A 24498-nucleotide genomic window follows, 5' to 3' on the forward strand; every position below is an offset into this window, starting at 1 on the left:
CCAAAAAAAAAAAAAAAAAAAAAAAAAAAACCAATTAGTTCATCTAATTTTATTTATTAGGAAAATACCTAGTGCTACTTTCAAAGTAGTATTCAACATACTTTAATAATATGATAATTTAAGATATTCATTAATTTTGTAATATCTAACTATTTATCTATTGTGGTTTTACAGGGTCTAACTAAAGAAAATACAATTAAAATTATTTCCATGAATTATTCCCATTCATTTATATAAAATTATAATTGACAAGGCTTTATTGGATTTTCTTACTGTGAAAGAGAAAACCTTTGATATAATACCTGTTTTAAGTTCAACTAATCTACTTTTCTATATTTTATGAGTTATTTGAACTACTATATATGAGACTTTAATTCTCAAAATGCTATTATCCATTCCTAAAAATATACATTTGCACTTGGCTATTTCTTTTTGGAGTATATGATAAGTACATGAAAAATTGATCTGAGAAACTATTTCTAAAATAAAATTTTATAAAAGTTTAAGAAAATAGGTGAACACTATTTAGAAGTTTATAGTCCATTTTAATAACTTTCATGAAAATAAATTACTGCAGGTCTCCTTATGTTCCTTTAATATAGTATTTAATTTGTTATCATAGACTAGTCTTTAAAGGCTTTTGTTCTCATGAGAATTATGCCTATTTTGATTACTGACACATTAGAAATGAAATTGTCACTGTTATTTTGTATTAGAGTCTTGTGATATGCCTATACTTGAGAATGCTGCAACTAAGAATAATAGCACGTGGTTTAAACTCAATGACAAATTAGACTATGAATGTCATGTTGGATATGAAAATGAATATAAGCATACCAAAGGCTCTATAACATGTACTTATTATGGATGGACTGATATACCCTCATGTTATGGTGAGTACTATGTTCTCTGGAATATTTATTTAAATATTTAAAAATGAATGTTTATGTTATTAAAACTTAAATTTTCTAGAATCTTCCTTATGATTTTATATAATCTAAGAAAAAGGACTGTTTTCAAAACCATTGATGTTAATATTTGCATTTATTATTTCATTATATTTATTTATTCATTTATTTATTCTGTGTGTGTATATGCAATCATGTATGTGTTGATAGAGTTGTGTATACTGCACATGGAGATGTCGGAGATCCTGTAAGAGTCAGTTCTTTCTTTTCATTATATAGGTCTGGATTTAACTCAGGTCTCCAGGCTTAGAGGCAAGCACTTTCACTGACTGAGCCATCTTTCTGCTCTGATAATATGTTTTTAAAATAATATATTTGTCAGTTGTATATAGCACTAGATTATGATTCTAGCAATCAGGATCCTGGATGAAGAGGTTTTAAGTTTGAGAATCTATTGGGCTACTTACTAATTTCTGTTTCCTAAAGCAGGCAACCCAAAAATTTCATTAAATTAATGATTCCTTTTTTTTTTGTTTGTTTCTTTTTTTTATTACAATTTATTTTTTCTCAAATCGTAGTTCATTCACACATGGGTTATAAACACAGAAAGGCAGGATGTGGGGAAGGGAATGGCACTGGAGTGTGGGTGTTCAGGGGCAATACAGGTATCTTCAGAACCGGGTATCTGCTGGGTGAAGGTTCAGGGGACAAGTCACTATGACTCTGCCTATGGCTCACTTGTCCTTATCTAAGTTGGTATTGTCTGCCAAGGCTACCTATTTACAAGGTCTATGACTACTCAGGCTTGTAAAGTTCCACAAAAGCTACCTGTTTACATTAGCTTATAGCCATCTGTTCCAATGTTTTTCAACTGAGACCCAAGACTTGGTGTTAGTATACATGTATGACAGGCCTATTGTTGATTTTAGGCCTATGGCTGATTTTAGGCCTTCAGTGTGTAAGCAGGGCTGCCCCTGACATCTCCTCCCTTCTCTAAGTATAGAAGGGCTGTTGCAATTCTAAACTTGCAAAGGTGAGGATAGAGGCCTAACCTCCAGTATTTGAAGGGGACCTTGTAATGGCTCCAGTCCCCCTATCGTTGTCCAGTGAGGCATGAGGGCCACACCCATCCCGATGTCTTTTTCCTGGAGAGGGGATACTTTTGACATCAACCCCTATGCAGTCAGGCTTGTCCCTCAGGGAACCCAGAGAGATATTTTTATCTTTTATTTATATTCCCTTGCAGTGGTTAGCCTCGCAGCCTAAGCAAGAATTCAGATCGCCTGTCAGAGGGGGTTCTGGGTGGCCCCTCTCGGCTTGATCTAGGGGCAGAAGTCCCCCCTTTTAGGTTGGGTGGAGATGGGTTTTGGAAACGCCCTGTCTAAAGTAACAACCTCATCTTGAGTCTTGTGGTCCTCCATAGCTAACTTATGATAATGTATCTGAGTGAATACATTATTTGTTAATAATTTGTAATAATTTGTAATAATTTGTTACCAAATTATTTATCTGTTGTATCACAGAGTTAGTCTGCCTATTTGAGAGCCAGGGACCAGCAGAAATAAGCAAAAAGAACCCAAATAATGGTCCCAGGATGGGAGGAAATAGAGTTGACAACCTTGGAGAGGCTGAAAACCAATTGTTGTACCAGAATTCATTTGTCTCTCTCTCTCTGATTTTTCTTAGGGCCTTCACTATCTATTTCATGCTCTCTTTAACCTTCCTTGTCTTGTCTATGTAAAGGCAACTTTCTTCTTTAAGGGCTGTACACAGTCAAGAGCTGTACACAGCCTTTTCTATTGTAATAGAGTAAATCAAGTCCCATAAGGATCTTTGCGATTTTAGGAGGTCTCTTCAGACAGTGAAATGAGAGATTTCTTCAGATTAGTGATGTCAATCTCTAGCTGTTTGATGTTCTTGTCAGTGGCCCTTCAAAGGTCTGAGTAGTATAAGTTCAGAGGCCAGGATCTGGATTAGAACTTCTAACAGCAGACATCATGGGTGATTCATTTTTACCTGGGATGCTGCCTGAGTTACAGCTCCTGGGAGTCCCTCTTTCTCTTGGTTTTCTGGGGTTGGGTACAGAGCTGCAGCCTGTGACCTGCCTTATGCTCGGGCCCAGACCAGAAGTCAAATTAATGATTGTTTGTGTTCCCCTGGGTATATCATGGCCAGCACACTGGCCAATTGAGAGATGGCTGTTTCCTTTAAGGCTACCTCCTTAGCAGCCTGGTCATCCAGATTGTAACCTCTAGCCATTGGAATTGTTCCCTATTCATGCCCTGGGCAATGAATGATTGCCATTTTTTTTTTTTTTTTGCAACCAGAGGGCTTTAAGGATTTGTAGAATTTCATTTTTTTTTTTTTGATAGCTCTTTCTTCTGCTGTTAGGGGCCCTCGTTCCTGGTAAATGACTTCATGCATATGAGCAGTTGCAAATGCATTCCTAGCTGTCCCTGTTAATAGCTAGTCCTTTTCCTGTGATGAGGACCTGTGTTAATGCTATTACTTTGGCCCTTTGGGCTGAAGTGCCTGGAAAAGAATCTTAGTCCAAATTACTTCCATTTCTGTAGTCACTGTTGTCCTTCCTCTCCCCAGAGCCTCATGAATGACGCTGCTTCTGTCCATAAACCAGGTCTTCTCTGCCTCCAACAGAGAAGAGTCCATCAAGTCAGGTCCTATACTGTGTATCTGGGCCAGAACTTCATCCCATTAATGTAGTGGACAATCCATGTAACGATAGGGTAGGAGAGTCACAAGATTCAGGGAAAGAGGTGGCTGAAAAATAACTCAGCCAAGGTTGATTAGTAAAGTCTGATAATGAGTCATGTAGGCATTACTGAGCCATCAATCAGAAGGCTGCTTGAGTATACTTGAATTGCATGGTTGAGGTGCACTATCAGATTCTGTCCCAAAGTTAATTTATCTGCATCTTTAGCTAACAGTGCTGTGGCTACAATAACACACAGGAAAAATGGCCATCCTGCTGCCACTGGGTCCAGTTTCTTTAATAAATAAGCCTCGGACCATTTACATGTTCCTATAGTTTGGGTCAAAACCCCTTTAGCTACTCCTCCTCCAGCAATCTGTTGAAGCTTGGAGTTTCCTTTCTTTTGAATCCAAGGCTTTGTTGGCTAAAAATACTCTAACCAAATCTCCATTCAATTCCTTTCTTGTCTTAATCTGCACTCTTCTGTGCTCCCTTTGCAACTTCCGCTAGATCTCTCAAGGACTTCTCAATTAATCTTTCCTTGCCTCTGTAACTTCTTCCTAATATCCAAAGCTAACTGATCAATGAAAGTCAGGGCTACCGTACTACAATTCTATGTTTTCTCTGCTCTATGTGTGCATAACCCAATTAAAGAAATGCAGCTAGACTTTTATCAGTTTTCTGACTAATATCATATCTAAACCTTGGCCAAAGTTTTGTTGAGACCTGTTGAAAGAGCCTGGGGGTAAACCTGGAGATATTTCCTACCTTACCATGTGGAAATGCCAGTCTGGGTTTGCCTGTAGGTGCAGGAACTAGAACCTCTTTCTGTGGTGAAGAGAATCCACAAGAGCTTTGGATAGGTGGCTGCACTGAGTGCCCTGAAAGGGAGTGCCTATTGCTTCTCAGTGGGCTGAGTGTGACAAGAAAGTGTAAGTGGAGACCTACTCCTTACAACTCAGAAACTACATCTGTTCAGACAGGGAACAAGCACTTCTAGGAAGAAGGATAGGTATATACTGAGCAAAGTGAGTGACCAGGAGTCTGTTCCAAGCACTGGTGGAGGATACATCTGCCCACCTGGGGCCTCTCCTGTCCAGTCTGTGCAGATGTAGAGCCCTGCTCTCTGGGAACTTACCTGCCAACTCAGGGAAAGCCTGGTTAGGCCCTTAGGAGGCCCTTGTCTTTAAACATTCTAGGGTCCCTGGATGCCAGTGTGTTCTGCGCCTCCACTGGGCAGAAGGGGAGGGGAAGGGGAATAAGCCTATGTGAGCTGTCATAAAACATGGAGCGAGTTCTGAGGAAAAAAAGGAGTCACCAAGCAGTTACTAGAATTAAACTCAGGACGTCTGGAAGAGAAGTCAGTACTCTTAAACCCTGAGCCATTTTTTTTTAACCTTAAATCTGATTCCAGCAGGAAGGGTGGTGGGGCTGGAGCTGGTTCCTGTTGTTCCTTGTCACCCTGTGGCTGTTCCTGTTGACCAAAAAACATTAGCAGGGGAAAAGAGGGAAAAATTTGAAACACTTTATCCTCTACTGCTAACATGGAGAGGAGATGAAAGGTCCCACTCCAGTGACCATCCAACATCAAAAGCCAGCCACTCCACGTTGCAATTAGTCATCCTTAGCCCTAACTTCCTTAAAATGGTCAGGATAAGTTTAAGTTGAGAAACAGTGTGTCCCATGGCGTCCATCACTGTCTGATACAAGTAAAGACCAAGAGACACAGGAAACAGAATAGACAGGCACAAAATAACTGTTCCATAGGTGAAAACAAAGATGAATCCAAAATTTCAGACTCACAGATTCACAGATTGCTACTTCAGAAACTGAAAGCAGCAAAGGGAGGTAAACAACTGACCATGACTCTACGTTTGCACCAAAAATTCCTCCAACTGACAGGTGGATGCCTCATTTACCCTGGAGTCAGAACCTCCTTCCTTACTCCCATGGCTGCGACCTGCCAGTGTGTCTGCTCTTAGCTACTCCTTGCTGCTTTTACAGACACCTCAAGCCTCTTTCACCAACAAAAAGCACGTTCAAACACAGACAATACACAAAGACACAGACACTAGCCACATCAGACCCTTCAGATTGGTTACTGACCAATCCACAAACTGTTGTGCCTAGATTACAAAAACCCCAAATTGACCACCAAGAACCTCAACTCCAATACAAGCACATGAGAGTCTTTATTTAAGCTCAAGCTTGAGCCACAAACTTTCCTGATGGAATAGGAAGGAGAAAGACACTTGGGTCTAGAAGCTTAGGTTTTATATAGGGAAAGCATTCAAGATGGGGCTTTCAAACCTTGGTGTTACATGATGGATAAATTCATAAATAAATGTTAACCTTCAAACTGATGTCATCAGGGAGAGACCACACATCTAAAAAGGGGCATCTTATCATGAGAATGATTCATGTTTTCTTTACTTTTCTGGTTATTGTGACCAGCTTTTCTTATGTTGCAAGCTGACCACAGCTGTTATGTCTGCTTTCCACTGCTGGGAGTGCTTGGTCATCTCCTTCCCAGAGCCCAAGAGTGGGGATCATATCATTCCAAGGACAGCAGCTTTCTCTAAGGACAGCAGCTTTCTCCAAGGACAGCAGCTTAAAATAGAGTTTAGAGGGCAAGATGCAATCTGCTCTTTTTTAGCTTCTTCACAGTTTTTTAAAGGTTGCCTTCAGAAATATGGCTGACGAGTTTCTTATAGGAGAATAAATGACGTAAAGACAGCTGCATCACTAAAACCCACCCATTATGGCTGACAGCTCAGAAAAACACAGTGGAGCATATTACATAACTTATAGGCAGCACAATAGGTTGGAGAGTGTCTCTTCCATGTGACTCCGCTGTCTAAGCAACTTCCAGGTGCTAGGTAGGATCCGGCTTCTTCTGGAAAGAAGTAGGTGTGATCTTCTTCTTCTTCTTTCTCCTCCTCCTCCTCCTCCTCCTCCTCCTCCTCCTCCTCCTCCTCCTTCTCCTTCTTCTTCTTCTTTGAATTTAGGGTGATCTGAGTTTCTTCCTTGCAGCTTTGCTTCTCTGAGTGACTAAGTAGGATTTTTACTCAGGAAGTGGGAGGGCTGATGAATCTTCTCAATTTCAGTGACTTCCTGAAGCAACTTTGAGTTGTTTATCTCCCTGCTAAGGAGCTTATTTCAATCTCAAGGAATCTGTTACCCAACAAATTCCTATGGACTTTCAATATCTCCAGGCCTGACAGTGAAATTTGAATCAGAGGAGAGGAAATGGAGTGACTGAGACAACAGTGCAAACTGATGTGATCAGACAGTGTTATATTCCAAATTTAATGAAGACTAATGACAATGTGACACACAGATAGGAACCTGTCAGCACAATTTAAGTCTCCAAAAGTTGAATGAAGCTTAATGCTATTAAGTGTTCTGGCCTCAAAAATGTACGGTAGAACTGACCACCATCTAGGCTTGTTTCAAATGTTCTAGGAATTTCTCATTGTTAGGAGATGTGACCAAACTATTATTTTCAAGTCCTCTTGGGCTGAGTAGTATTTACTACAAAGTTAAAGAGCAATAAACATAAGAAAATAAATCGATACCTTTCCATACAAGAGCACTAAGAGAAACATTTCTCTTTTAGTGTTTCCCAGCTCAAAAAGATCTTTAATTCACATATCACTGGTTATGGCCTCTGTGAATTGCTTCTTCCCCTTCCCTGCAATAAATTCATTGGAGCCAAATTAAAAAGTATAAGGTACCTTCAGTTCCTTGATTCCCCAACATAGGGGAATGCTAGAGCAGTGAGGTGGGAGTAGGTGAGTGGGTAGGCCAAAAGGGGAGGGGAAAGGTGAGAGGTGAGGGAGGATGGGATGGGGTTTGTGGAGGGGAAATCATGAAAGGAGATTTCATTTGTAATGTAAACAAATAAAATGATTAATAAAACAAACAAACAAACAAACAAAAAACATACATTGTTCCAAAATGAAAAGAAAAAGTAAAAAGCAGATTTAGTCAGGGAATAGTTTCTCCCAGGTGAGCTCATGGTCTCTCCATAGGAGGTCCATGAAGTTACCCAAATAGGCTGGGTTAAGGGCCTTTTGTAGGAGAGTGGAGTGAGGAAGTAGCATGCTTGATAAAGTATTAGGGTCCTGTAGGCATGTCCTGAGTCCAGTGCTCATTTTAAAATCCAGAACTAAGTGTCTGCTTTGTCCATTGTTTTGAGAGGGCTTTTGTAACCATCAGCTTCTGCCTGGAATATATTCTGTTCACAGGCTTTTACAAGTGCCTGCTTCTGGAGTGCACAGGTGTGGACCCACACACAAACACACACACACACACACACACACACACACACACACACACGCAGACATAGGATAGACATGATTTCTGGTCTGACACACTTTGTATTAATATAGTAGCTAGGTCAGATAGAGTGGTTTTTTTCACATTAAGACAGAGTGTTATGATATATTTATTAAATAATTTGTATAAAAGAAGAAAAACACATATACAGCCATAGAGTCAATAAAAAAATAGTTATAGGTGGTTATATTGTGGCATTCAAATCGACTAGGAAAAAGCATAGACTTAGGCTCAATTCAAGTTTAGATTAATGAACTTATTCTTACTGCTAGCAGCATGGAGAAGGACTAAGGGGGGGGGCAGTATCAAATCAGATACCAAAAGGTGTGAATTACAATTATCTATTGAATCTTCACTAGGACAAAAAAAAAGTGTTTTACTCTCCTCAGTTGTTCATCCTTATCATTGTAGGCTAATAAGACCACTCCATCCTTGTCCCACAAAAGCAAAACTCAAACTGCTTATTATCTTACAACAAGAATTCCAGTAACCCAAATTTCTTTTCTCTTCTTTTCTTTACTTTTGTTTGCTTTTCTTTTTATTTATTCTTCTCTCTTACAATATCTCCCAACTGCAGCCTCCCTTCCCTCAACAGTTCTCAATTCCGTCTTCCCATCTCCACTATACTCATTGTTCTTACCTTCCCCTTCAGAGCAGAGCAAGCTTCTCATGGATATCAACCAAGCATGACAAAATGAGAAGCAATAAGACTAGTCACAAACCCTCATTTCAGGGTGGATGAAGCAACCAAGTAGGAAAATGGTCTCAAGAGCAGGGAAAGAATCAGAGATAATCCCCCCCACACACTCCCACTTTTAGGAGTCCTACAAAATACTCAAGCTAAACAACAGTGTGAATGTAGAGGACCTAGTAAAGATGCATGCAGGCTCTTCGATTGCAGCTCCAGTCTCTGTAAACCCTATGAGTCCTGCTTAGTTGATTCTATGGACCATATTTTCCTGCAGTTGCCAATCCACCCACAAAACATTCTACTGCTCTTTCCCAGAATGATATCCTTCTTAATTATCCTCCTTCTTACTTAGCCTCCCTTGGTCTATGGACTGCAGCATGATTATCCTTTATTTCATCTCTAATAACTATTTATGAGTACATATCATTTTTGTCTTTCATGGTCTGGTTGCCTCACTCAGGGTAGTTTCATTTCTAATTCTATCATTTGCCTGTAAATTTCACAATGGCATTTTTCTAACAACTTGAGAAATATATCATTGTATAAATGTACAACATTTATATACATTCTTAAATCGAGGGACCTCTAGGTTTCTGAGCCATCCAACCTATGGTTGCTGGTCATCCAGGTAGTCCCAGACATGGCTCTTACTCACTGCATGGGTCTTAAACTGTATCAATCATTGGTTGGCCACTCCTACAAGTTGCAGGCAGGACAAGTAGTAGGTTGAAGATTTTGTGGATGGGTTGGTGTCTCAATTCCTTTACTGGTAATCTTTCCTGGTTAGAGAAGATGGCTTCCTTAAACCCCACTACTAGGAGACTTTACTAGGCTTACCCTAAAGATTCCTTGGAGTTTACATTGCACTAAGGTTCTGTGTTGCCCTGATGCCCTAAATTCTAGTCATCTCCTCCAATAATTTCTCACTCCACCCCACCTGATTCTTCCTGTTACCATCCATCCAGTTTTGAAAGTATCAATTATCTCTTATGAATGACACTAATTGAAAATGTGACTTTTAATTAATACATTAGAAGAAGGGAGATTTTAAGGCAGGAATTATTTATTTATTTACTTACTTATTTTTGGTAACACTCTACAATGTCAAAAATTGAAGAAAAATTTTATCATACTGGAGAATGTGGTACATTCTTAATTTCCAGCAGTATAATTGACATTAGATTATTAATTAGAACTAGAAGTATAACAAATGGTTTAATGTGAAGGGTTTGCACATGTTTCTTATGTTCTTTTTAATTGTAAAATATACTAACTATATTTTCCTAACTTTAGATACATTAGAAATTATTTTATATATTTTATTTTCCCATTATATTAAACTGAAATGATTTTAATATGTTACTTAGGTATTGTATGACACTAATTTCAAATCTGAGTAAAAGAATTTTGTGTTGTAGGATAGGGAAGCTATCTCTTTAATATGAATATTTATGTGCAGCAAATCAGATCCAGTGAAAATAAGTTGATTTTTTTAAATCAGTTTTGAACACTTTCCTATATTTCTCAGAGACTACCATATTGATTTAGAGGCTATATTAATGCTAGTATGCAATGTTTTCATAAGGAGGAGGGTTACAGAACCTTCCTTGTGAATGTACATGAGAAAGATAAGCCTACTTATCAATGATTAATGGTATATTCTAATTATCTTACTTTTCAAGAAAGAGAATGCAGCATTCCCATGCTAGACCCAAACTTAGTCGTTTCTCCCAGAGAAGTAAAATACAGAGTTGGAGACTTGTTGGAATTCTCTTGTCGCACAGGACACAGAGTTGGACCAGATTCAGTGCAATGCTATCACTTTGGATGGTCCCCTAGTTTCCCAACATGTAAAGGTCAGTATCTGTTTTACGTTTGATGAATTAGGATCAGAAATTTAATTTTTATCTTTTAACATTCCCCATCATCCAACATGTCTATAGTATAAAATCTTCAGAGAAATTGACATCCATAAAGGACATGAATTATGTGGCTAATATAAAGCCATGTATTTTTGAGGTTAATAACAAGCTAACGTGATCCTTTAAGTGTATTATAAATGTATCTATATATGCAGACATGATGACTGAGACTGAAGATATTTCTTTTACTTTCTCTACATTATCATTAGTGCTGGTGTTTTAATAGCATAAGCCTTCCCTCATATTCCATAGAGTATGTCCAAACACGTAAAAATAGATTTTAATTAATTCAATACCATATATTAAAAAATTAAAATAGATACAAGATACAATGCTAATGCTTTTTACAAAATGATAACTCTATAATAAAATAGTATCAGTCAATGTGGAAATCATTATAATCAACACAACAATTACTTAGTGATTTGCATGTATCTTCAAGGTGTCAGGTTCACCAAAAATTCTTTCACCTTTAATGCATTTGCAATCGTATTCCAACAGTGCATTACAGCTATAAAATGTAAATCTAGTGTAAATAATATTTATTTTAAAAAGTGTTATAAAAGTGATATGGTGAATAAATCAAAATTTTCTCCATTTGCTAAAATTTTAGGCTGTAAGATGTACATTTTCATTTATATTTATACAGTATTTCTACAGTAGGTCAAGTAGGATCGTGTGCACAACCTCTTGAAATCCTTAATGGGGAAATTAAGGGAACAAGGAAAGTTGAATACAGCCATGGTGATGTGGTGGAATTTGATTGCAAAACTAGATTTCTACTGAAGGGACCCAAAAAAATTCAATGTGTTGATGGGAAGTGGACAACCTTGCCTGTATGTGTTGGTAAGTAAATACATTAATACGTCAAAGCTATTTTGTATTAGAAGTGGTGCCTTGATCATAAATACATTTTTGTGAAACATCTACAGAGGAGGAGAGAACATGTGGAAATATTCCTGAACTTGAGCATGGCTCTGTCCAGTTTTCTGTCCCTCCCTATCACCATGGAGTTTCAGTGGAGTTCACTTGTGCAGAAACCTTCACAATGATTGGACCGGGGTCAGTTTCTTGCATTAGTGGAAGGTGGACCCAGCTTCCTCAATGTGTTGGTAAGTATGTGTACATAAAATGGATACTTTATAAAGTTTAATATTTGTATTGTAGAAATATTTACTACTGTATACTTTTGAAGTTAGTATTCTTTTTGGAAATATCTAGTCAAATAATGTGAATTCAAACTTTTATTGTTTATAATTTGATGTATGTTGACAGATGAACAGAAATCATTAATATAACCTATAAAAGCTTACTCATTATGTTAAGATAGATCTAGTTGTAAATTATAAAGTTTGCTGTGAGTGAAATGTGAAGACTAACCACAAGAAGATATGACTATGGTACAAAATTATCACTGCTGTTATTGTATGAGACTTTCCTCTCAGGTCTTGGAACACTAAGAAAAAAGTCTACTAATAATCCATTTCCTACTCACATAACAAACTGTCCTCCCTAAGCACATCTAGAATACTTGTGTTTATTCCATGGGCTGCATTCTAAAGTCAATGTTGTGGAACTGGGACCATCTGCCCTGTCATCAGATGTAGAACTCAGTGATTGGATTGGATGAGAAACATTATTCCATATATCAATTCTGCACTGATTCCTCACGTTCTTTTGGTGATTCAATCCTAATAAGTAGTTGAAATCATCTTGGTGTCTACATTCTCTTTTCTCTGAAATGGAAGGTTTTTTGTTTTTAGAGTGATCTTGGTCATTCTTTCAGCATGGTCCCTGGTGTTCAGCCTTTATTTTTTATTGGAATTTTGGGTATTTGTTAATGCCAGGGAAACTTGGAGCTCCTTTGGAAAGAGCAACTATACTTATGTTGTTTATTGATATGTTCTCCATGCCCAGACAGCCAAACTCCATAACAGTTTCTCATGTAAATGAATAATAACTCTACTACATATTAATCCTAATGAATTTTTGCTCAACAAACACCTTTTGTCAAACCCATCTTCATAATTGCTTTTAAACTGTTTAAAAATAATTTCATATGGAGAAATATCAGACATAATATCATATAAAAATCTGAATTCTTTATTTAATACTATTCTATACTTATTTTTCTTTGCTCTATTCTAATTTATTATTTGTTCAGATATCAGAGGTTTAGTTTGATTAATCTGCATATACCCACCTTAATATGACTCTCTTCAGTTATGTCTTCCTGGGCTAGAAAGTTAATGTTATGATTCAAATATTTTTACCATGACACTATACATTACTTTTCACCATATCTTTAGCTTTCTCCTGTTAAATAATAGATTGAGAAGCAAATCAACTACACAGTTACCATGCCCCTTTGACCTTCTTCTTTTTCCTTCACAGAACATCAGCTTTTGTCTTTTTGTGGACCAATCTTTAGGAAGGGGCTAATTCTCAGGGGTCTTTAGTGTTTTCCTCACTCTTGTCGACATTTTAAATGTTACACAACCTTTTTCTAATTATTTACTTTCATTTGCACTATGTTCGTTTAACTCTAGATTTCAAGTTATTAATGAATGTTATCTAAGACCCGTACTGAAATGTGGAATTCTAAAAGGACTATCATTTTCACCAAATAATTAAAATATATAACATATTAAAAGGCCATAAATAGTCCTTACTTAACTCATAACACACCAGAAAAACTTATTATTATAACTTAATATTGCTATATTATAGAATAACCTGGAATATGAAAGTGTTTCTTATAGACTCATATGAAGGGAATATAAAGGATACAGGTGGTGACTACACACACCTAATTTCTTACACCAGTTCTCTCATAAAATACTTTGAAATATTTATATTCTACATATTATAGATGTTCTTTTTCATGTGTCACATCTATCAAAGAAAGAAATGTAGAGTAGAAAATGTCTATATCCTATCAACACATTTTTATTTTAATATTTTTAACATTTTAACATTATGAAAAATGGGAGAGTAATGAGTTTGAACATTTTTACAGGTTTTAAGGCTATGACAAGAGTTGGTCATGTTATAATCATTTCTTAGGTAGAACATCTGAGACAGTGACTTTTTTTTAATGTTTTTGTAGTTGCCTAGTACCCAAGTCTCTTCATGGCACAAACTGTCTCTGAGACATAAAAGAGTAGACATGACATCTAGTTCCCATACCATAGGTCACTTTGACATGGAAAGTCTGAACATTTTGGTTGGCAGAGTCTATAGTACTAAGGTGTAGTTTCATTTTACATCCACTGTATAAATATTTTAATGTAATAGCTCATTCACTTCTTATAAGTGTTTTTAATTTTCATTGAAATATTATCATATAGCAACAGATGAACTGAAGAAGTGTAAAGCACTGAAGTCAACTGACATAGAGGCAATTTACCCAAATAAGTATGAATTTAATCATAACTCTAACATGAGTTACAAATGTAGAGAAAAACATGAGTATGAATACTCAATCTGCATCAATGGAAGATGGGATCCTGAACCACACTGTGCAAGTAAGCTCTTTTTGCCACTGTCTTTTCATGAGTATTCTAGCCTTTACTCAATGATAGCAGTAATGTCTTTATTTTCTAAATAAAATTTCCTAGAATTTTATGTGTAAAGCCTGTGTTTATATTATTTCTACATCTCCCTCTTCCCACTCCAACTCAACTCCTCTTGTGTCCCTCCAATTTCATATCCAGTTTATGACCTCTTCTTGATGTATGTGTGTAAGTATACATACATGTATGAATAACATTTACAAATAAAACTTGTGTGTGTAAATTAAACCTGATGAGTCCATTTGGTGTTTCTCCTATGTGTAAGTGCTAGGAGTAATTGCATTGGATTGGATAACTTATTTGTTTGCTCTCTCATCCAGAGAGAAGACTGATTACTCCACAGTAGAAAGTCATTAATTGCCTGTAGCTCTTCATTTAGGGAACGGGTCATGTAACATTTTTCCTGTTTATACTAGTTTGCCAGTTGTTATTGTCATCATTAATATCTTGTTATGTGACCACTCTTTTGAGATTTCATGAGTTCAAATATCCTGCTATATATGAAGATATTATCTTCTAACAAAATTTCTTGAAAAACACTTTTTAATATAATAGTTGTTTTAGAAATTACAGTATCATGTTTGATAGTGACCTGTAGAGTAAAACACACAAACTTGATCAACATGGCTTTGCCTATGAGTCACAATGGTCCCTTACTCTTAGAGATCTACTACATATGATTATTTTATACCAACAAATGTGCTATGCCATTCCTGTGCCTATGATTAATCATCATGACTTTCAGTATGATTATGTGTTCTGTCAATATAACTACTTATTTAAGTCTTCTAACAATCACCTTACCTGGAAAATTCTGATTCATTTGATACCTTCCATTCCATGTCAGTTGGCAACAGCGTCATTCTACTACTATTTCTGCTTCTCTCTTTGTACTTATCACTGTTGTTTTGGAGGCCCTGCCTCATTTGATATTTTAACTAAAGTTTACAGAAAGTATTTCCTTGCCATTCCAAAATTAAAACTATTATGTGTATGTTAATGGAGTGCACCTGTTGTTCTGTAGCTGTCTCTGTTATTTTTTCTGTTATCATTTTGGTCATAGTATTAAGATAGTAATTGCTTTTCTTTTATACATGACTAGCTAGTTGTCCAAAGAATGTAAAGAACTGTACTTGCTACATAATGTTGATTTATTTCTAGTAATACCACTTTATTTAAGGAGAAATATATAAAAGAATGAAATTATTAGTAACTACTAAGTCAGTATCCATTCATGTTTCAATATGAGAAATGATTTTGAAGTGGTTTAATGGAAAACTGGTCAGAAGAGCCTTAATACCAGCACTAAATTATCCTGATTGTGAACCATCAGTTTTCACATCTCTATCCAGTTTAGGTTAAATGGAATGTTCAGGGTAGTTGACATTTAGAATTACATAACACACACCACTTGTTATCATACTCCATATTCTTATTAACCAAGAGTCAATCTAAAATTGATTATCAGTTGTGATGATTCATCTTATAATCTATCTGACAGAAACCACAATAAAGTAGGAAAAACACTCTGAGCATGTCTGTAAGGACATTTCTAGTTTAGGTTAACTGAGGGGAAACGAGCCACTATACGTGTAGGTGGCAGCATTTTATGAGCAGGATTTGTGACATAAATAATAAGGGAAATATGACTGCACATCCTGACTATATATACAGTATGAGCAGCACCTTCACATTTCTGTTGCTGTTGCTTCCCTGTATGATGAGCTAACTTAAACCCTTCCTTCTTTCTTCTTTTCTTCTTTCCTTCTTTCCTTTGTTTCTTCTTTCCTTCATTTCTTCTTTCTTTCATTTTCTTCTTCCTTTCTTTATTTCCTTCCATCTTCTTCCCTTCTTTCCTTCTTTCTTTCCTTTCTTATTCATTCTTCCTCCTTTTACCTTCCTTCCTAAACTTCTTCTGTCAGGTATTTCATCACAACAATGAGAAAAGTCATTAGTATATTAAATAAATACAAGTACAACTTTCCCTAATCAACTTTCATTTGTAAATTATTTCATGAGGATTTTTAATGTAATCAGCATATTAGATCATAAATATCCATAGACAGCTCTAGAGAAATATTTATGTAAGCTTAATCTTAATATAACACATTTAAGTGTGTAAAACAGCCAAAATATTTTAAAGGCTAGAAATGACTGAAGCAAGTTTTACAAAAAAAAATATAAAACTGCATTAAAAATGAGAAAAATTTCAAAGAATCACTATATTAACAAGAATCACTATATTAAATTGCTATACAAGTGAAATGTATAAAATATGGACAATTTTTACATTGTCATAACTAACTTACTATTTAATGAACATTATTACTTCAATAATTTAAGATACTGTCTTTACTAAAGAACTATGATTTTGATGCTTTCTAGGAAAAGAGAAAATATCCTGTCCTCCTCCACCACAGATTCCAAATGCCCAAGTGATAGAAACCACAGTGAAATACTTGGATGGAGAAAAAGTATCTGTTCTTTGCCAAGACAATTACCTAACTCAGGACCCAGAAGAAATGGTGTGCAAAGATGGAAGGTGGCAGTCATTACCACGTTGCATTGGTCAGTAGCTATGACTTTACAACATTAGAACTCAGGTGAAAGGATATGTATTGAAAGGGCATACTATAAATATTCTGAACACTTAATTCAAATAGTGTGTTTTATTTTCTAAATGTAAGTTTTTACTTCTGCTTGACTATTTCATTTATGTTCTTCATGTAGAAAAAATTCCATGTTCCCAGCCCCCTAAAATAGAACATGGATCTATTATACACAGATCTTCTGAAGAAAGGAGAGATTCAACTGAGTCCAGCAGCCATGAACATGGAACTACATTTAGCTATGTCTGTGATGATGGTTTCAGGATATTTGAAGAGAATGTGATAACCTGCTACATGGGAAAATGGAGCTCTCCACCTCGTTGTATTGGTGAGAGTGACATTAAAATTCAACAGTGGATTTAAACAAGTCATTACAAATATTCTACTCTCATCCTAACCAGAAGAAATCGTGATTTAGATCGGCAAATATACACATTTACATATTTTAACCATACATTTGTACTGGCATGATTCAATCCATGCTGCTTTAGTTGATTGTAGTGTTTCTATTGAAATCTAGTTTCATTCTTGAATTTCTATTTGTAAATATGATGTGTAGTCTAGAGACTTCATCTTCTCATGTGCGTTGTATTGTTTGATTTGCCAATGAGTGACAAAACCACAATTTTAGGGAAAACAGCAGAAGAAAAGAGATGAGAAACTATATAAACACAACGTGTCACTTTATACACTCAGGAATCTCATAAAAATACTAACTTGAAAACCATAATATATATAACAGTATCCAAAGGACCTTTCTGTACCAAAGATGCTTACCTCTGTAGGCACCAGTGCAACTTTGTTATGTTCAGTGAGTTGCACAGGTTTTGTCTTTCACAGTGTAGCCTTGCCTTCAGGCTATGGGGTACAATCTATAGTCTTGTCAACAGCCTGCCTGTGTTTTTTATAGGTTCCATCTGACCCCTTTGGCACCCACTTAATTACATGTACCCTAATCCCTGTAATAAAAGCTTCATTGGTGACAGGACATGTCCACTGGGATTCTGTCTCCTAACATTTTTTGGTAATTTCATCTATATGTCACAGGTAAATGATGGGATGTAGACAAAGATTTTCCTGAGTGAGGTAACTCAGACTCAGAAATACATACATGTATATATTTGCTTATATGTAGATATTAGCTGTAAAGTCAATGAAAGCTAAGTTATAATCCATAGAACAGTAGAGGTTAGGTACAGAGTAAGGGTTTGGGGGCAAGTTATTATCTCTTTGAGATGGAGAAACAGAGTAGATATTTATAGATGTCAGGAAGAAAAGACAAAAACAGAATATAGAGAGGGAAAGGATAGCAAAAGTTAAGGGTCATTTGAGGGATATTATAAAAATCTAATACAAGTTTACTTATATAATACAAGTATATATATATGTGTGTGTGTGTGTGTGTGTATAACATATATTTATATATGTAGCATATATATATATACATGTATGTTGCATACATATACACATATATACACATATAGATAGATAAATGATAGATAGATAGATAGATGATAGATAGATAGATAGATAGATAGATAGATAGATAGATATAATTACCCATCATTTACCTGTGACATTCATGATTTCATTTTTTGCATATAAATAAATGTAACAATTTTTCTTTATCCTTTCATCAAGTCAGGAATATATTTGGAATCTTATGCAATAATTAGACACTTAAGATGAGCAAATAGGTAATAATACTTTATTTTGCTCTTTAGATAATTCCTGTGTGGATCCACCACATGTGCCAAATGCTACTATAGTCACAAGGTCCAAGGCTAAATATCCATCTGGTGACAGAGTACGTTATGAATGTAACAAACCTTTTGAACTATTTGGGGAAATGGAAGTAATCTGTCTAAATGGGATTTGGACAGAACCACCGACATGCAAAGGTAGGGCATCATTTTCCCTAATGTTTATTTGACAACATAATTTACTTATTGTACATTAGTGAAAATAAACTGATGCAATTTTAAAAACAATTAAATTATTTTATTTATTTATGTCCCAAATGTTGTCCCCTCCCAGTCCTCCCTCCCAGAGCTCTTTCCACCATGCCCCCTCTACTTCACCTCTGAGAGGATGCTCCCTCCATCCCTCTTCCCTGGGTCATCAATTCTATAAAGGACTAGGTGCATCCACTCCCTCTGAGGCCAGGAAAGGGAGTCCCTTGGTAGATATGTGCCAGGAGCCTCTAACCAGCCTCTGTATGCTCTTTGGTTTTGTGGCTTAGTCCCCGGCAAGCTTAGAGGAGTGCAGGTTAGTTGATACTGTTGATATTCCTATGGGGTTTCTATCCCCTTCATCTACTTCAGTCTATCCCCTAACTCTTCCATGGGGTCCCAGACCTCTGTCCAATGCTCAGCTGTAAATATCTTCCTCAGTCTCAGTCAGCTACTGGTAGAGTTTATCAGAGGAAAGCCATGCTAGACTCCTGTCTGCAAGCAGAACACAGCACCAGTAATAGTGTCAGCATTTGGTGCAATGAGCATGGGAGATCTCTCCATTTTCTGAGGACTTCTTCAATTCCTTTCTTGGCAGACTTGAAGTTCTTGTCATACAGAACTTTTACTTGCTTAGTTAGAGTTACACCAAGATATTTTACATTATTTGTCCTATTGTGAATGGCGTTGTTTCCATAATTTCTTTCTCAGTCCACTTACCGATTGTATAGAGAACAGCTACTGAATAATTTGAGTTAATTTTCTTCCAGGCAATTTGCTGAAGTGATTTGTAAAAGTTCTCTGGCAAAATTTTTGGGGTTGTTTATGTATACTGTTATATCATCTCCAAATAGTGATACCTTTAATTCTTACTTGCCAATTTGTGTTCTCTAGAACTCCTTTTGTTTTCTTATTACTTTAGCTAGAACTTCGAGTACTATATTGAGTAGACATGAGAAGAGTGTTCATCCTTATCTTGTCCCTGATTTTAGAGGGATTGTTTCAAGTATCTCTCCATTTAATTTGATATTGCCTGTGGTTTTGCTGTATTATTGCTTTTATTATGTTTAGGTATAGACCTTGAATTCCTGATCTCTCCAATACTTTTAACATGAAGGAGTGTTTTATTTTGTCAAATGCTTTATCAGCATCTAATGAGATGACCATGTGATTTTTCTCATTGAGTTTGTTTATACAGTGGATTATGTTAATAGATTTTTGTATATTGAACCAATCTTGCATCCATGGATAAAGTCTACTTGGTCATGGTGAATGATGGTTATGATGTGTTCTTGGATTCCATTTGCTAGAATTTTATTGATCATTTTTGCATTCATATTTAGTAGTAAATTTGGTCTGAAGTTCTCTTTTTTTCTTTAGCCTTTGTGTGGTTTAGGTACCAGAGTAATAGTGGCTTCATAGAATGAATTATTATACTATTAGACAGTGGTCCTTCTCTTTCTATTTTATAGAATAGTATGAAGAGTGTATGCATTACCCCTTCTTTGAAGGTCAGGTAGAATTCTGCACTAAAGCCATCTGGCCCTGGGCTCTGTTTGGTTAGGAAATTTTGATAATTTTTATTCTATTTTTTTATGGGATATTGACCTGTTTAGAAAGTTTACCAGATCTTGATTTAACTTTGGTACATGGTTTCTGTCTAGAAAATCCCTCATTTCATCTAGATTTTCCAGTTTTTTTTTTTAATATAGGCTTTTGTAGTATGATCTGATGATATTTTGTATTTCCTTAGTTTCTGTTGTTCTGTTTCCCTTTTCCTGTCTGATTTTGTTAATTTGCATACTGTCTCTGTGCCCTCTAGTTAGTTTGACTAAGTGTTTATCTAGCTTGTTGGTTTTCTCAAAGAATCAGCTTTTCATTTTGTTGGTTCTTTGTATTGTTCTCTTTGTTTCTATTTGGTTGATTTCAGTCTGGTGTTTGACTATTACCTGCCCTCTACTCTTGGGTGTGTTAGCTTCTTCTTCTTTCTTTATATATTTTTTTATTTGATATTTTCTTTATTTACATTTCAAATATTATCTCCTTTCCAAGTTTCCCCAGAAACCTCTTATACTATCCTCCCTCCCCTGTTTCTATGAGGGTATTTCCCCACCCACCCATTCCTGCCTCCCCACCCTCAGCCTCTAATTCCCTTACACTGGAGCATCCTTTTTGTTCTAGTGCTCTTAGGTGTGCTGTTACTTTGCTAGTATAAAATCTCTACAATTTTTTTTTAACCAGGACACTTAGTTCCATGAATTTTCCCTTTAGAATTGCTCTCATTGTGTCCCATAGTTTTGGTTATGCTGTATCATTATTTTCAATGAATTCCAAGAAGTTTTAAATTTCTTTCTTTCTTTATTACTTGACCAAGTTATCACTGAATAAAGAGTTGTTCAGTTTCCATGGGTATGTGGGTTTTCTGTTATTTTTGGTCCTATTGAAGAATAGTCTTATGCTGTGGTGATCTGACAGAATGTGTGGGAAAACTTCAATCTTTTTGTATTGGTTGAGGCTTGTTTTGAGATCCACTATATGGTCAATTTTTGAGTAGGTACAATGCAGTGCTGAGAAGAAGGTATATTCTTTGGTTTTAGGATGAAATAGTCTATAGATCTGTTAAATCGTTACGTTCATAACCTCTATTAGTTTTACTGTGTCTCTGCTTAGTTTCTGTTTTCATGACCTGTTCATTAGTAAGAGTGGGGTGTTGAAGTTTCCCACTATTATTGTGAGGTTCAACGTGTTTTTTGAGCTTCAGTAAAATTTCCTTTATGAATATAGGTGCCCTTACATTTGGGGCATAGATGTTCAGAATTAAAACTTTCTATTAGTGAATTTTTTCTTTCAGAAACATGAAGTATCCTTTCCCTGATTACTTGATAACTTTGAGACTGAAAATCTATTTTATTGAATAGTTGATGGCAATTCCTGCTTGTTTCTTGGGACCATTGCTTGGAAAACTTTTTTTTTCAGTCTTTTACTCTGTGGCAGTGTCTGTCTTTGTTATTATTGAGATGTGTTTCTTTTATGCACCATAATGCTGGATCCTGTTTGTGTATCCAGTCTGTTAGCTTATGTCTTATTATTGGGGAATTGAGTTCATTGATATTGAGAGATATTAAATCAGATGATTGTTAGTTCCTATTATGTTTGTTATTGTAGGTGGTATTATGTGCATGTGATTCTCTCCTTTTTGCTTTGTTGTGAGATGATTAATATCTTGCTTTTACTTTGGTGTAGGTGTGCTACTTATGTTGGAGTTATTCTTGTAGAACTCTACATAGTGCTGGGTTGGTAGATAGATATTGTTTAAATTTGGTTTTGTCCTAGAATATTTTGTTTATTTTTTCATCTATGTTGATTGGGAATTTTGCTGAGTATAGTATCCTGGGCTGGTATTTGTTTTAAACAAATTGTGTGTGACCTCTGTCCAGGCTCTACTGGCTTTTGATGTCTTTTTTGTGAAGTTGGGTATAATTCTGGTTGGTCTGTCTTTCTATGTTACTTGGGTTTTGTCCCTTACAGCTTTTAATATTTGTTTTAGTTCTGTACACTTTGATCATCCTGATAAGCCCTTAGAAACAGTGATCTCAGGAGTTTTCACAGAACTTAGTTTATGCTTTGCTAGTTTTTGACTATTTGCATCTATGATATTGCTAATTTCTCAACCTAGAATTGACCTTAATACTTGCATGTAATTAAAAAGGAAAAGAAGGAGGTTTGGAGATGGGACAGCTGTTTTCTAGGGAGGGAAATGGCATCTGAAATATAAATAAATGAAATATCCAATTTTAAAAATTGAAAAAAAGTGCTCAGATTATTATGTGATGAGAGTATTTTCTTTTCTGGTCCAATATATTTGGTGTTCTACAGGCTTCTTATACATTTGTGACCATCTCTTTCTTTAGTTTGGGGAAGTTTCCATCTATGATTTTGTTGAAAATGTTTTCGGGTCCTTTGTGCTGGGAATCTTTGCTCTTCTCTATTTCTATTATTCTTAGATTTTAAATTTTCATTGTGCCCTGGATTTCCCGGATGTTTTGGGTTAGGAGTTTTTTATGTTTTGAATTTTCTTTGACAGTTGTGTCAATATATTCTTAGATATCTTCTCTACCTGAGATTCTATCTTCTATCTTTTGTATTCTGTTGGTGATGCTCTCATCTGTAATTTCTGACCTCTTTCCTAGGTTTTCCAAATCAAGGGTTACCTTTATTTATGTTTTCTTTATTGTTTCTACTTCCACTTTTACATCTTGGACCACTTTGTTCAATACTTTTACCATTTTGATTGTTTTTTGCTGTGTTTCTTTAAAGAATTTGTTTCCTCTTCAAAGGCTTCTACCTGTTTACCTATGATTTCCTGTATTTATTTCTATGACTTATTTATGTCCTCCTTAAGTGAATCTATCTATCATGAAGGAATAATCTTCATGAGTTAGGATTTTAGGTCAGCTTCCTGATTTTTAGGTGTGATGGTGCACCCAGGGCTCACTGTGGTGGAAGAACTGGTTCTGATGGTTCCAACTTATATTGGTTTCTGTTGCTTATGGTCTTGATCTTACCTCTAGCAATCTGATTATCTCTGGTATTAGCTTTCCTAGGTATCTTTATCTTTGTCCTGCCACTTGTGTCTCTGGGTTGCTTCAGGCATCCTGCTATGCCTTGGCTGTATCAGATCTCTTGTGAAGCCTTCAGAAAGTGAGGTCTTCATAGGTGCATGGATGCCAATGACCTATTGATCTGGTTGCAGAGGCTTTCCTAGGAGGCCTTCAGACTGTGGGGTCTTCAGAGGAGTAGATAAGCTGGTGATCTGCGTGGCAGAAGATGCAAGCTGGAAGGAACATGGAATTCAGTGGGCTAAGGGCTTGGAGGTGATGAGTCCTGAGTCTACTGGAGTCTTCGGGGTCAACAGCTGCTGCAGTTGTTTAGGAGGGTCTCTTACCTATTGTCCTCCATGCAGCAGAACTCCTAGGAGGCCTACAGTCTGTGGTGTCTTCAGAATAGTGGCCAAGCTGGTCAGGTCTTATTTCTTTTTTTTCACGTTGCTTTGGAGGAGTAGTTCTCAAGAATTTAATGGTGTCATGCATTTTATTATTGTTTTTCAATACACAATCTGAGTATGCTATCTCTCATAGTTTCCTAACCATCTGTTACTGAAGTCACCCTAGGTGTTTGTGTATGTATTATTATTGATTAATACTGACCTTTTATATTCTAATGATTAAATAGAATCTGAACTTACCTCCAAAATCCAATTATGTTTCCTATTTCCTATGTTTTCCTTAAGGATTCCTACATAGATTTCTGTTACATAGATTAAATACCATTCTTTTTTATTTTTTCTGAGTCCTTGTTTCATTATTTACTCGCCTACCTAGTATTACCCTTTAATAAGTCTCCTTTTTTGCTTTTCAGTATTATTCATCACATTTTTCTTTCTTTTTATTATTTTATTTATTTACATTTTAAATGTTGGCCCACTCTCCAGACCCCTATCCTCAAGTTCTTCACTCTATCTCCCCTCCCCTTTGCTTCTGAGAGGGTGCTCCCCAACCAACCCACCTACCCATTCCTTACCCCTACCAGCATCCCTCTTCCCTTGCACATAAAATTTCTACAGAGTTTGGCTGATCCTTCTTTATTAAGGTAAGACAAGGCAGTCCTCTGCAACACATGTACCAGAGGCCATGGACCAGTCCACATATGCACTTTCATTGTTGAGTTAGTCTCAGGGAGCTCTGAGGTTTGGTGGTTAGTTTATACTATTGTTATCCCCTTCAGCTCCTT

The 24498-nt window shown here is 36.1% G+C and overlaps 1 protein-coding gene across 2 annotated transcripts in view; it reads left to right on the forward strand.

Moving 5' to 3' along the window:
* The first annotated feature begins 714 nt into the window (after positions 1 to 714).
* Positions 715 to 24498, forward strand: part of LOC114626413 (complement factor H-like) — a 30828-nt gene continuing 7044 nt past the window's right edge. For both annotated transcript variants that reach the window (XM_028773814.1, XM_028773815.1), the window contains exons 1-8: positions 715 to 893; positions 10333 to 10506; positions 11233 to 11418; positions 11505 to 11684; positions 13923 to 14099; positions 16533 to 16715; positions 16878 to 17084; positions 18481 to 18657. In XM_028773814.1, the coding sequence (XP_028629647.1) occupies positions 728 to 893; positions 10333 to 10506; positions 11233 to 11418; positions 11505 to 11684; positions 13923 to 14099; positions 16533 to 16715; positions 16878 to 17084; positions 18481 to 18657 (1450 nt within the window). In that variant the 5' untranslated portion in view covers positions 715 to 727. The remainder of the gene's footprint in view (positions 894 to 10332; positions 10507 to 11232; positions 11419 to 11504; positions 11685 to 13922; positions 14100 to 16532; positions 16716 to 16877; positions 17085 to 18480; positions 18658 to 24498) is intronic.

The sequence above is a fragment of the Grammomys surdaster genome, unplaced genomic scaffold (genome assembly GCF_004785775.1).
Source record: "Grammomys surdaster isolate TR1022 unplaced genomic scaffold, NIH_TR_1.0 234, whole genome shotgun sequence".
In the NCBI taxonomy this organism is placed as follows: Eukaryota; Metazoa; Chordata; class Mammalia; order Rodentia; family Muridae; genus Grammomys; species Grammomys surdaster.